This window comes from Camponotus floridanus, unplaced genomic scaffold (genome assembly GCF_003227725.1).
Source record: "Camponotus floridanus strain SB8 unplaced genomic scaffold, Cflo_v7.5 scaffold32, whole genome shotgun sequence".
Classification (NCBI taxonomy): Eukaryota; Metazoa; Arthropoda; class Insecta; order Hymenoptera; family Formicidae; genus Camponotus; species Camponotus floridanus.
This window is the reverse complement of record NW_020229459.1, coordinates 573,458-588,877: the sequence shown is the minus strand read 5'-3', so window position 1 is coordinate 588,877 and position 15,420 is coordinate 573,458. Positions and strand designations below refer to the sequence as shown.

Sequence of the window (15,420 nt, the reverse complement as noted above, 5' to 3'; positions counted from 1 at the left end):
GTAATACACTAATGAAATAATTAAATATTATTTTTTGAAAAGATGATAAAATCCAGGCAACATTCGCTTGTGTTTACATTCGATATCCAAAGACACTGAGAGGTTAGGTTAGGTTAGGTTAGGTTAAATCAAAAAAATTTATCGTTTGACAATTGGCAGCCCTACGAGATAGGCTGTGCAGCACTGCGCGTATACAAAATAAATTTGAAATCGCTTCTAGCCTAATCATCTTCACACGATCGACTTTATTTGAATTGCACGGCATCGCATCGAATTATGATGCGGCGCCGATTTGTCCGAACGTAATTCGGGACATCGCGATGCTGATAAGCGTCGAATGAGCACGAGAATTGTCACGCAAATATGATAAATCGAATCTACTCACTCGTTCACCGGCTGTTCCACAGGCCGCTCCACTCGCTCGTCTCGGGACGTCCCATTCCGATCTTGATGTGCACAAACTCACACGATATCATCAACGCGAACGCGCGACACTTTATTCGGCACTTCCGATACTTGCTCGCACCCGATAATCATCATCAAGGGCGCGAATATTGCGACGCAACTTCGCTCCATCTTCGCGATCGCGCTATCACTGAACTGTTAAAAATAGTTGTCGCGCACTTTCACCGACATATTATGAAAGTCGCGCGATCATCCGTGGACACTTTCGACGCTCGTTCACTCGCGATATTCGTTTAAAAACGGTTAAAAGACGCGAAAAATGCGGACGTACGACGATCCGTGTAACTGCGTATGACTCCGATTCACGCGCCAACATGGCGGCCGTATGACGCGTTTGACGTGCAGTGACGTAGCAGTGACGTAGCAGTCACGCGCCAACATGGCGGCCGAACCAGTGCGCATTCGTTTCTGCGCATGGCCATTTCTGCGTTCAACGTTCGCGCAACTTTGATTTCTGAAAATTGTCTACGGCTTTAATTAATAGCACATAATGATAAATATATAAAGATGGAATCAATTAATCATATTGGTCATATATGTAGACTTGCCCGAAGAAAGAGAGAAAAAATAAAAAGAAATGGTTACCGAACGTGCATTACATTTTGTATTCAAGATACCCGATCGCAGATTGACAGCGAAATTTTATCGCGAAATTCTTGGGATGAAGGTAATTTCTTGTCTTTTTTTTTACATTTTTCTGGGATAATTCAATTTGTTTATTACAATTTATCGGTTTGTTTTTTCACAGGTTTTGAGACATGAGGAATTCTCAGATGGAGGCTGCATGCAATGGATGAGTAATGATAGATTATAATAAATTACACAGTCATATGTACACATTAGTCATGTATATTAGTTATAGATTATTAAGTAAATAATAATTTCTACTTTTACTATTATTTATATAATAACAATTAATACTTTAATAATAATTTGTACTTTTTTTTATAGACCATATGCAAATTGTTGGATTAAGACAATGATAGGATATGGCTCTGAGGATACACATTTTGTCATTGATATTATTGAAAGAGCATGCACCAATAATTGGCCAATTCACGAAGAGGATGGAAAATTTGTGATGCAAGCACCTGGTAGATATAAATACCATATAATTAATGAGCAACATCCTACTAATGGTGATAAAATATTTATACTTCAATTTTATTATCACAGAAATGTAATATAAATTGATTTGTCTTGTTAGTATGTAATAAATAGCATTTATATAAAATATATAAATTATATAAAATTATTATTGTAATCAAAGAATATACAATTATAATTTTATTAATTTATAATTATATTAATCATATTTTCAATATAACTATTTTCTCTTCTGAATTTGTGCTATCATCTTGAACAGATCTAGTATAGAAAGTTACTTTATCCAGTTCTAATCTTGAACGCACCATTGCCTATTGGAAGGATATTTTGGGATTAAAATATTTAAAAATATTTGATCAGAAAGATAAAAGTGTATTGATGGGCTATAGTGAGGGTCAAACCAAGCTCGAATTTGAAGATATTGGTGAGTATATGAATGTAATGTATAATTTAATTATTTTAATTTTTTATTAAATTTATTATATTTAATTCTTTATGTTAGGTACTGAGGTTAATCATGCAAAAGCATATGGACGTATCGCTTTCTACGTACCATTTTCGGAGCAACCAATGATTCAAAAAACTATTAAAGAAAGTGGGAATAATATCTTGACTGATCTTATAACTTTAAATACACCGGGAAAAGCTTCAGTAAGAGTTATCATTCTTGCTGATCCAGTGAGTATTTAGATTCTATTGTTGACTAAAATATATTTTATCAATCTACATAAATTTGATAATTATTATAATTATAATTCTAGGATGAACACGAGATCTGCTTTGTGGATGATGAAGGATTTAGACAACCATCAGTACCAGATTATTCAAGTGAAGCAATTTTGGACAGATTTATTCAGAAGGAAGCATCTGCTACAACAGATAATGCATAAATAATTTTCTCTTCCATATTACAGTATTTTCTTTTTATTTTTTTAAGAAATTTATATGTAAAACTTATATATATATATTATATATAAAATTTATATATAAAAACTTAGATATATGTATATATATATATATATATATATATATATATATATATATGTGTATGTTATATATAAAAATTTATATATAAAAATTGGTGGCGATGGTATACTAATCACAAGGAGATATATATTTAAGCATAATGCAAGACATCTAAGTAAAAAAAATAAATATGCAAATAAGAAACTCGTTTTGTTAAACAAATTAAATTTTGTTAATAGATTGTATAAAAGAAAATATTAAGTACTTATGTATATATTTCTACTTATCATGCTAAATTAAATGTTGTTACACAAAAATTTATTATTGAAGTTCAATTTAATAGGAATAGAGAAAATGATGACTAGAAAATATAATTTTTCATAGAAAGCCTTTTCGTAAAAATGGAATATGTTGATATGCACATAATTAGTAGTAATTATTTTCATGTTGTGAAGAATTTTATCGATAAAAAATATATTTTGATATCTAATCTCAAGAAATTTATCTATTTTAAAGACCTTAACATGAAAATATTTATTACAAATTGTTAAAATTTATAGTAAAATATATAACTATTTAGGAAAAATGCTTCTTAAATTTTAACTTTAAAAACAAATATGTCGGTAGAGATACGGTTGTAGAAAAAATTTTATTAAGGAAATTTTCATAGTATTAATATCTGTACAATAAGATGATGTGATGTAGAAATTACACATGTACACTCAATTTATATAAAACATACGTGTAATGTATTGTGATGAGCTTTAACATCATATATAGCAAGAATGAAAATATAATGTTAGTTATAATTTATGTTACATATAACTTAATGCATTTATTTTTTTTTTCAGAGAGCCTCGTTATTGAAGTTAAACTTTAAAATGGATGATATTATCAGACCGAATGCGACGATATTCGTTGGCACTCTTCCCGAGCTCGAAATGTCCTTATACACTATATGTTTTTACGCCAGACCGAATGATCTATGCCCCGTTTCTCTTGGTGGAACTAAGTTCAGTATTTTCACGCATTCGTTCAGATATTATGGGAGAGACCTCATAGATCTTGCGCTTCCAATTTTCTAATTCTATATAGTATAAATAAACGCCAACGTGATGATATAAATTATCAAACTATATATAACTATATATATATATATATCAAACTACATATAATACAAGTGCATTATATAGTTCGATAATTTATATTATCACGTTGGCGTATTTTATAATAAATAATTTATTTGACACATATATGCCAAAGTTAGTATTTCTATTAGCCAAATATGTGAAATTAAATTTTTATGAAATTCTTATTTGTTTAAAATCTATATTTTTATTTTTAAAATAATGTACTTATTTAAAATGTACTTATTTTTTACTTTTAATTATATATGTTACATATATGCAATATATTTATATATGTATGTGTGAAATAAATTATATTCCTTATAAAAAATGCATATTTATTAATAAGTAGCATATTTATTAATAAGTTCGTTCGAACGTGTGATGCGCGTAAACATTATACACGCATGTATGTGCGCCAACAGCTCTTTTAAGAAAATACTCAGGACTGAAACAGTTTCACCAACTGGTCAATTGACGAGTTTTTTGTATCAGTGATTGGTAGAACTGTCTCATATATGAAATAGTTGAATTGAATTTTTTGAAAAGTTTATTCGTCGTTGTCGCGATATTAACGTCCGGAATAAGTGGAATATATTCGTAAGTTATATACAATTTTATTATTAATAAATAGTTGATTGCTCTCGAAATACGATACTCGATTATACGATAGGAATCAAAATTATAAATTATTACTTTGTTGTAATCTTTACGAGCAATGATTATTCTTCTATTTCTATTTCGTTTCTATCCTAATATATATGTGTACACACACACACACATTTAGAATTCTAATATAATAAATAAATATTCTCTCTGATATCATTTGATCTAAATATAATTTGATTCAGAACGCGCAATAAAACGATCGAATAAAAATCGGATAATTAACATAACGGAAATATATATTTTTAAAGTTATATACAAGTATATCTTTAAAGTCACACACACACACACACGCGGATTAATTTATTAAATACACATGCGGATTTATTTATTAAATACACATCTTTAAAGTCACACACATACGTACACGTACACACGGATTAATAATTTATTAAACACACATCTTTAAAGTCACACACACACGTACACGTACACACGGATTAATTATTTATTAAACGATTAATATACTTCGTGAAGTTATTTCCATTTTTATTTGCAATTATGATCTTTAATAAAGATTTCTCATCATAATAAAAAAATTTTATATCGTTTATCAAAAGTTTAAATTAGATTTAAAAGTATATTATTGCCTCTTTTCGATAATAATTGATTTTTCACTGTACCTATTTCGTGAATAGCTATCATTACAGAGATCGCGTAGAGTTTGACAATGCAATAAAATTAATAATAAAATTCCAATAAAATTAAATACAAATTAATTATAATAATTAAATATAAATTTGTTTATAATTAACTTTTTCTACGTTGAGAAAAGTTCTTCGTTTCTTTTGGAATATCTTAAAGATTCTTTTAATTAAATTTTACAAAATATATAACTATTAAATTTATAGTATTTAATATTTAAAAATAAATAGATAATATTTCATTTTTATATAGATTAAGTATACGATATTATTTATTAAAAGAACTAATATATCTTTTATGAACCTTCTTGTTAAGTTAATTATTTAGATCTATGATTCGATTGTTTTACTGCATTTCAATTCGAATTATATATTTAAATGATCGAAAAATAAAACGATAATAAAATAATAAGCAATATATCTATTTTAAAAATAGTATATATAAATAATAAATAATAAATAATTTTTATAAATTACTCACCGCATGTCTCTGGCTGCTTCAGGCTCTCTCCCTGCTTTCTGACTGTCCGATACTTTTCCAGATGTCCTTCTCTTTTATTGTTTCATCCTTTGTTGTTTCCTCGTAGCAGTCACGTATTCACTCGCGAACAAACAATTATATTTCAGTTAATTATGTTTCAGTCATATACAGAAACGATCGCGAGACACTTTGCACGGCACTCCCGATCGCAAAATAATCATACGAGATACGTATTTTTATTATATTATTATTATTTTATTATTATTGCAAGAGAGGAACACAAAAATTACAATAATTCGCTCGATTTTTAAACGAAGCCAAAATCATGCACCACTCAATTCTTACACTAATTAACTATTTCTATTTGTTGATGTATAATATATGCATAATAACGCGAATCATAAGATTAAAATATTAAAGTAATGTAAATTGATGATACAGCAATCGTTTAATTAATATGATATATATGCATGCAGTTTAGGAAAGTTTAAAACATCGGGCGAAATCGAATTTCATTCTATGCAATGTTAAAGAAATAATTATTATTCGTAAAGTTCAATAATCGGAGAATATTGTGAGAAAATTTGTAATTTTTGCCCCTTTCGCTTCAATTTTTATTTGCAATAATGAAAGATCGCGTTTCGATGAATTTATCGTCGCCACAATTGCATTTATTATAAGAGTTAATTATTTGTCATTTGTAATAGTCGAATTATTATATTTCGATTTAATCGCGATCGTACCTTTAGGAAAAGAATTCGATAATACGGAGCGGTCCGTATCGCTACTTTCTCCGTTGGAATGTCGCCGTGCGAATGAGGGGAGGTCGCGTATGTAAACAATAGCGCGCTACGTCACAAGGCCAAATGACGTCACAAGGTCGAATGACGTGTTAGCTCGCTGCCGAAATATTTAACGCGTACTGTGACGTATGTGAGAATTGTATTTATATACAAGTATATTTTTAAAGTCATACACACACACACACACGCGCGCGCACACACACACACACTCACGTACACTGAGAAAAAAAAGTTGTTAACTCGACTAAACCGTTTAACTAAATTATTATTTTTTTAATTGAAATATCGAAATATTTAAGTTAAATAAATGTCATGTTAGATTTATAATAGTTAAATATTTCAATTAAAAAGATAATAATTTAGTTAAATGGTTCAGTTAAGTTAACAACTTTTTTTCTCAGTGTACACAGATTAATTATTTATTAAACCTCACGAGATGTATTAATCGTTTAATAATATAAGTGTATTTATATACAAGTATATTTTTAAAGTCTCACACACACACGTACACTGAGAAAAAAAAGTTGTTAACTCGACTAAACCGTTTAACTAAATTATTATTTTTTTAATTGAAATATCGAAATATTTAAGTTAAATAAATGTCATGTTAGATTTATAATAGTTAAATATTTCAATTAAAAAGATAATAATTTAGTTAAATGGTTTAGTTAAGTTAACAACTTTTTTTCTCAGTGTACACAGATTAATTATTTATTAAACCTCACGAGATGTATTAATCGTATAATAATATAAGTGTATTTATATCCAAGTATATTTTTAAAGTCTCACACACACACGTACATTGAGAAAAAAAAGTTGTTAACTCAACTAAACCGTTTAACTAAATTATTATTTTTTTAATTAAAATATTGAAATATTTAAGTTAAATAAATGTCATGTTAGATGTATAATAATAGTTAAATATTCCAATTAAAAAGATAATAATTTAGTTAAATGGTTTAGTTAAGTTAACAACTTTTTTTCTCAGTGTACACAGATTAATTATTTATTAAACCTCACGAGATGTATTAATCGTTTAATAATATAAGTGTATTTATATCCAAGTATATTTTTAAAGTCTCACACACACACGTACACTGAGAAAAAAAAGTTGTTAACTCGACTAAATCGTTTTAACTAAATTATTATTTTTTTAATTGAAATATCGAAATATTTAAGTTAAATAAATGTCATGTTAGATTTATAATAGTTAAATATTCCAGTTAAAAAGATAATAATTTAGTTAAATGGTTTAGTTAAGTTAACAACTTTTTTTCTTTTACAATTAGTCTTTTCTCTGTCTACTATTTGATTGTTTTATTACGCTTTTACAAGGTCAGGTTCTATAATGTAACTTTTAATTTTGTATTTCATATGAAATTATTATTTTAAACATAATAATTTTCTTTCTTTGCATTTCTATCATGAATAGACATTTCCAACCTTTACTAAAAATATCCCTCAATTCTTTTTCTCTTCGGACAATTTATTTACATTTATATATAATTCTCTTTATTCTTTTAAAAGTGAACATCGAGAACAAGATACACGAGTATTGTAAATGTCAAAAAATTATCGCGAATTTCTACGTTATATATTGAATCAAAATTGCACAAAAGAGGAAAAGAAGAACAAGCCTATGAATAGACATTTTCATTATTTACTAAAAAAAAAAAAAAATTAAAAATATCTCAATTTTTTCTCTCTTTCTTCAGGCAAGTCTACATATATGACCAATATGATTAATTGATTCCATCTTTATATATTTATCATTATGTGCTATTAATAAAATCCGTAGACAATATTCAGAAATCAAAGTTGCGCGCAGGAATGGCCATGCGCACTGGTTCGGCCGCCATGTTGGCGCGTGACTGCTACGTCACTGCTACGTCACTGCTACGTCATACGCGTCATACGTGGATCGGAATCATACGCAGTTACACGGATCGTCGTACGTCCGCATTTTTCGCGTCTTTTAACCGTTTTTAAACGAATATCGCGAGTGAACGAACGTCGAAAGTGTCCAAGAATGATCGCGCGACTTTCATAGTGTGTCGATGGAAACGCGCGACAGCGATTTTTGACGATATAGTGATGGCGTCATCGCGAAGATGGAGCGAAGTCGCGTCGCGTTATTCGCGCCCTTGATGATGATTATCGGATGCGAGCGAATATCGGGAGTGCCGAATAAAGTGTCGTGCGTTCGCGTTGATGATATCGTGTGAATTTGTGCGCATCAAGATCGGAATGGGACGTCCCGAGGCGAGCGAGTGGAGCGGCCTGTGGAACAGCCGGTGAACGGTGAGTAGATTCGATTTATCATATTTGCGTGACAATTCGTACTCATTCGCTTATACAGCATCGCGATGTCCCGAATTACGTTCGAACAAATCGGCGCCGCATCATAATTCGATGCGATGTCGTGCAATTCAAATAAAGTCGATCGCGTAAAGATGGTTAGGCTAGAAGCGATTTCAAATTTATTTTATATACGCGCAGTGCTGCACAGCCTATCTCGTAGGGCTGCCAATTGTCAAACGATAAATTTTTTTGATCTAACCTAACCTAACCTAGCCTAACCTCTCAGTGTCTTTGGATATCGAATGTAAACACAAGCGAATGCTGCCTGGATTTTATCATGCTTTCAAAAATAATATTTAATTATTTCATTAGTGTATTACATTTTATTACATAGTATATTAATCGTATTAAATGTGCGACGTACAGTTTTACACATTTTAATGAGAAGCATATAATATAATTGGTTAGGTTAGATTAAATTAAAACAAGCTGCTGTGATTCATTTAACGTAATAGGATTAATTTGACGAATGTGCAGCTATTGAAGGTACATGATATTTGTGGACACATTTTTAAAGTAATCATGAGTGTCTTATCTCATCTCGATTATATGAAATTAAAATATAAAATATTTATGTATTCCACATTAACGTATTCATTACAAGTACTATATTACTTTTCTTATATCTCAATCATATTTCATCGATGAAGCTTTTCATATATCGCAGACAATATGATACTGTGTGGAATTTTGCACAGGTAATACATTGCACAAAAATAATTTGTTCTCAAGTATTGTGCGTATTTCCACAAAAATAAATCAAATTAAATTATTTTAAGTAGGATCCAAAAATCACTATATTGCCAGGATTGTATCTTATTATAACTGCGATATTATCACCTTTTAATATGTGTACGCAGTATTATATACATAAAATATATAAATTTATTTGAAACGTACAGAAATCTTTATCTTATTTATAATATTTATGATATTATAAAAGAAAATTGCAACTCTAATGAAACAGAGCGGTGAAATAATTGGTTGACTTATGCTGGTCTACAATATTTACCCTTTTTTCACCATTAGATTTTTGGTGCTTTTTTTATTATACAGATGTTATCTGTAAATATAGTACTTGTAATGTTGCTTCTGTTGATCAGAAAGATAAAAGTGTATTGATGGGCTATAGTGAGGATCAAACCAAGCTCGAATTTGAAGATATTGGTGAGTATATGAATATAATGTATAATTTAATTATTTTAATTTTTTATTAAATTTATTATTATTATATTTAATTCTGTATGTTAGGTACTGAGTCTTAATCATGCAAAAGCATATGGACGTATCGCTTTCTCCGTACCATTTTCGGAGCAACCAATGATTCAAAAACTATTAAAGAAAATGGAAATAAAATCTTGACTGATCTTATAACTTTAGATACACCGAGAGAAGCTTCAGTAAGAGTTATCATTCTTGCTGATCCAGTGAGTATTTATATTCTATTGTTAACTAAAATATATTTTATCAATCTACATAAATTTAATAATTATGTTTCCAAGATGGACACGAAATCTGCTTTATGGATGATGAAGGATTTAGACAATCAGTACCAGATTACCCAAGTGAAGCAATTTTGGACAGATTTATTCAGAAGAAAGCATCTGCTACAACAGATAATGCATAAATAATTATTTTCCCTTCCATATTGCAATATTTTTTTTTTATTTTTTGAAGAAATTTATGTATAAAACTTTTATATATATATATATATATATATATATATATGTTATATATAAAATTTATATATAAAAAGTTATATATAAAAATTAGTGGTGGTAGGATGCTAATCACAAGGAGATTTATATTTAAACATAATGCAAGAATAAAAAAAATGTAAATATGCAAATAAGAAATTTGTTTTGTTAAACAAATTATATTTTTTGTAATAGATTGTATAAAAGATAAAATATTAAGTACTTATCATGCTAAATTAAATGTTGTTACACAAAAATTTATTATTGTAAGTTCAATTTCATAGGAATAGAAAATCTGTGTGTTGACTAGAAAAGCCTTTTCGTAGAAATGGATGCTGATATGCTGATATGTCATGAAACCGCGATAAATCAGCATTTATCAGTTTTGATTATGAAAATATTTAGTTGTATTAGTTGATGGTCAAAAGGTCAACGTAACTCTTTAGCTTTTATCATTTCAAGAAAGACGTAATACAAATACTGAGAAGAGGAATTGATAAACATAAAAAAAAAAACATATATTTATCATTCCAGCATTTAAGCATTTCAGTTTCAGTTTATCATTGTTGAGTTTATCGTCGCTCCCATATAATAGCAATGGAAATTCGAATTTTGCTACTTTTCTTGTTAACCATTCTTACTGGTAAGCACAAAAATATATATTTTTATGTATAATAAATAATTCTATTATTATACATGAGTCACAGCAAATTTATCATAAATATGCTTGTTCATTAATATGCTTGTTCCTCTCTCTATTTCTAACATGAGTAACTTTGAAGGATATTATTTTATAATATACTAATGATACTAATTCATCATCATTGCATAATGATAATTTTAGCACATATTATCTCAAATAAGTTTTGCACGACAAATGTACAATCATCTGGTCAATCATCGACATCATATGACAATGCAGGTATAAAATGACTTTTTTGATATCAAAAATATCTTTTTCATGACTCATGCAATATATCTTAGCTTCTTAATATATATCTTAACTTTTTAATAATGTTCATGTGAATTTATTGTATACATATTTTCTTCTTAGTTGATGTAATCGCATTTGGGAAGCTTGGATCTTCGCGAAGCTCACGAGGTTTCTGGCGAAGTTCGTCACGGGGTTCATCATCACGAGGTTCATCACGAGGTTCATCGCATTCCAGGAGCAGTCCATCGCATTCCAGGAGCAGTCCATCGCATTTTGGAAGTTCCAGCTCGACAGGAACTTCATCAAGTGAGTAGATAACATGAGTATATGTGCCAAGTATAATAGAATGATGATATATAACGTGTGACCTTAAAAATTACAGGTCAAACTGTGCATCATCAGAATAAAGACACGTCCACATCTATCTTACATGCTGAACGAGGACATGCTACTAGAACTTGTAAGTGATAGCAAATATGTATAGTAATTGTGAAATGTTTCCTTGAATAGTATGTGATATGAATATCTTTTCTTTGCAAAGCTCCAACAAATACACGTCCATCTAGTCAACCATCAGCACCATATGGCAATGCAGGTATACAAAACTACTTTTTTAACTTTTTTAGCATATCCTAAAAATATGTTTTTTATTTTATGTGTACTTTTATTCTTTCTCTCTTTGTTATATAAAAAATAATGTGTTTATACTATATTTTGTTTTTTTAGGACCCCCTCCTGGAAGTCAAGTAGGAAAACCAGATTTTACAACAGAGGACAAACAAAAAGCTGTACCGTATAATCCATCGGCACCGTATAATCCATCAGCACCGTATAATCCATCAGCACCGTATAATCCATCAGCACCGTATAATCCATCAGCACCGTATAAGCCATCAGCACCATATAATCCATCAGCTCCATCAACTGATCATTTATCAAAAGCTAGTGTGGTACCTTCCCAAAGTCATGGTATATCTTCTTAATATTTTGTATGAGAATTTGATTTTTAATTCCAAAAAGATAAAGTTAATCTTTGAGAACTTGTTTTGGCATGGAAATTTTATTAGTGATGTAAAAAATTACATTAAAATGAATATAATATAAATTAAACTAATAATTATGACAAATGATAAATTAATACAAACATAAATAAAATTAATATAAATATAATATATAATTATAATATATAATATAATTCTTTTGCAGTTCCGACTTCTTTTGGCCAACCAAATGCGCCCTACAATCCGTCGCAGGGAACACAAAACAACCCATCATGGAGCAACCCACACTTCAATCCAAATCAACCGACTCCTAACATCGGATTCAAGGATCATCTACGTCCAAATGCAATGCCCGGTTCTTCGTATACCCCTCCCTCGCCTTATCCACGCCCAAATTATCCCATTCCTGGTTCCAATCAGCATTCTCCTCCTTATTCAATTCATCCTTCCGGTCATTCCATGAATCAACCTTACTCTCCATACAATCCCAGCCATTCCGTTCCCAGTCAAACAATCGGACATCCTTCTAGTTACCCGGCGCACATTCCACCACCCGTACCGGGTACGTTTGGAAACCCTTACTCTACGCATCCGGTTGGCGGAACGTACGGCCCAACCGGTCATAGCTATCCTCAACAACACGTCATGGCACAACCGGCGGCGCAACCGTACATACCTGGACAAACCGTTATAATGGTTCCTGGTCAACAAGATAGCGGTAGAGGTTTCGGCCAGATGGTGAAAGAGGCACTCGTGTTCTCCACTATTAACGCTGGTGTGAATAGGCTAATAAATCCGTATCCTCATCATGTATCTAATAGCAGGCCAGCGGACACTAGTAGCTCTCCGAGCGAGACGCACGTAACTTACAATAATAATTACTATTATCCTCCGGGAAGTCCTCCTTCGGCATCAACTTCATCGAACGTACCTCAAGGAAATGTCCCAGTTACGCATCCAGGCAATTATCCAGCGCCGGTGAACAATCCGGCAATTACTCCGGGTGTATCAATCCCTACGATTGTCGGGAACAACAGCAGCGTAACATCTCCAACTAGCAATGGCTCTTCCGTGAATACTAACTATATGGGAGGTTCTTCTAATGGATTTTCAGCTGGTAACAGTACAGCTGGTACAGTAAATGATCAAAGAGGACCCGATCAAGGAACAACCGTTTATTCTCCTCAGTATAAAATATCGGATAATGATCTGTCGACGTTGACTGAAGAGTTATTCGCGAAACAAGATTTCAATGTATCCAAATATTTGACATTACATCTTCAGAGTAAATCCGAGAATGTAACTGATGCAGCTATATTATCGTAAGCTTCATATTTAGATCAGTTTCAATGATTCAATATATTATTATCGTACATTATATTATTCACGCATTTTCTTTTTTTCATTTTTAGATTAATTGACGTGCATCCAGAGCTCTACGATTACCCGACAGTTTCAGTTATTCGAGCGCTCTACGACAATTACGAACACAATTCCAGCGTGAAGGAGAATCGGACGCTTGAAAAACGAAAGAAGGAGGATCTTCTGTTAAATGTGTTTTTGAACACGAATATATTGACTAGAGCTATGCAATGGCTATCAGATCGAGGTTTCATCGATCCAGATGACTTCGAAAAAAAGGATACTTTGCGGAACATTTGGTTTAGTCAATTCAATGGTGCGACTTCAGGTTTTGAACGAGTATTCATATCTGAAAGATACGGCGTGGATCTTCTTGGTGTGCAAGACTGGCTCTACTTCAATTATCAAGAATCGAAGGGACGTATTGATTATATGGGATATGTCGATATCTTGAAACTCGACAATGTAAGTTTTATATACAATAGGATGTTTCGATAAAAATAGGCAATTTCTCTTGAACATATAGAACACGTCAAATTCTATACATTTTTATAAAATTTTTTCCTATGGAAATATTTGTCTATAAAGTTTGAAAAGCATATTTCTTAAATATGTTTATATTATTATTAATTACTCTACAGATTTTAATAATTTAATAATAATTATTAATTCGTAATAATAAGTACTAATTATTTTCATGTTGTCCATAAAGAATTTTATGGATAAAAAATATATTTTGATATCTCAAGAAATTTATCTATTTTAAAGACCTTAACATGAAAATATTTATTACAAATTATTAAAATTTATAATAAAATATATAAAAATTATTTAAGAAAAATGCTTCTTAAATTTTAAGTTTAAAAACAAATATGTCGGTAGAGATACGTTGTAGAAAAAAATTTTATTAAGAAAATTTACATAGTATTAATATCTGTGTAATAAAATGATGTGATATAGAAATTACACATATACACTCAATTTATAAAACATACATGTAATGTATTGTGACGAGCTTTAACATCATATATAGCAAGAATGAAAATATAATGTTAGTTATAATTTATGTTACATATAACTTAATGCATTTATTTTTTTTCAGAAAGCCTCGTTATTGAAATTAAACTTTAAAATGGATGATATTATCAGACCGAATGCGACGATATTCGTTGGCACTCTTCCCGAGCTCGAAATGTCCTTATACACTATATGTTTTTACGCCAGACCGAATGATCTATGTCCCGTTTCTCTTGGCGGAACTAAGTTCAATATTTTCACGCATTCGTTCAGATATTATGGGAGAGACCTCATAGATCTTGCGCTCCCAATTTTCTAATTCTACATCGTATAAATAAACGCCAACGTGGTGATTTAAATTTTTTATCAAACTATATATAACTATAATACAACACATATATATACACAAGTGTAAGATATATATATATATATCAAACTACATATAATACACAAGTGCATTATATAGTTTGATAATTTATATTATCACGTTGGCGTTTAATTTTCTAATAAAATATATAATATTATTATAAAAATTATTGTGAAATTTATAAATAAGAATATAAATTTTTATTTATATTTCTTCTTACAATGCGATAAATTTTATTATAATAATTATTATTATAATTCTAATAATAAATTGATACATATATGTTATATAATATTAGAATTTATTTTAATGAAAAGTGTTTGTGCATCCTACATATGTGTACACAAAATTGTTCTATGTAAACGAAAATAATTCTAAAAGTATTAATTCTTAATTTAGTTTCCAAGTGCCTCATTGCAGTC

The 15,420-nt window shown here is 29.9% G+C and overlaps 2 protein-coding genes across 2 annotated transcripts; both read left to right on the top strand.

The window, feature by feature from the left end:
* Nucleotides 1-779: 779 nt before the first annotated feature.
* On the top strand, nt 780-3,675 carry LOC105253991 (glyoxalase domain-containing protein 4). The gene is given in 7 exon segments (XM_025410548.1): nt 780-1,132; nt 1,214-1,250; nt 1,413-1,604; nt 1,832-1,996; nt 2,075-2,250; nt 2,334-2,485; nt 3,390-3,675. Coding segments are annotated over 6 exon segments (789 nt in total). The 5' UTR covers nt 780-1,042; the 3' UTR covers nt 2,463-2,485; nt 3,390-3,675.
* A 7,134-nt stretch (nt 3,676-10,809) lies between these two features.
* LOC105252181 (poly(U)-specific endoribonuclease homolog) lies at nt 10,810-15,120 on the top strand. The gene is made up of 8 exons (XM_011259454.3): nt 10,810-10,960; nt 11,372-11,557; nt 11,634-11,711; nt 11,793-11,846; nt 11,978-12,220; nt 12,458-13,574; nt 13,665-14,079; nt 14,717-15,120. The coding sequence occupies exons 1-8, from the start codon at nt 10,915-10,917 to the stop codon at nt 14,948-14,950; spliced, it is 2,373 nt and encodes a 790-aa protein (XP_011257756.2). The 5' UTR covers nt 10,810-10,914; the 3' UTR covers nt 14,951-15,120.
* The last annotated feature ends 300 nt before the right edge of the window (nt 15,121-15,420 follow it).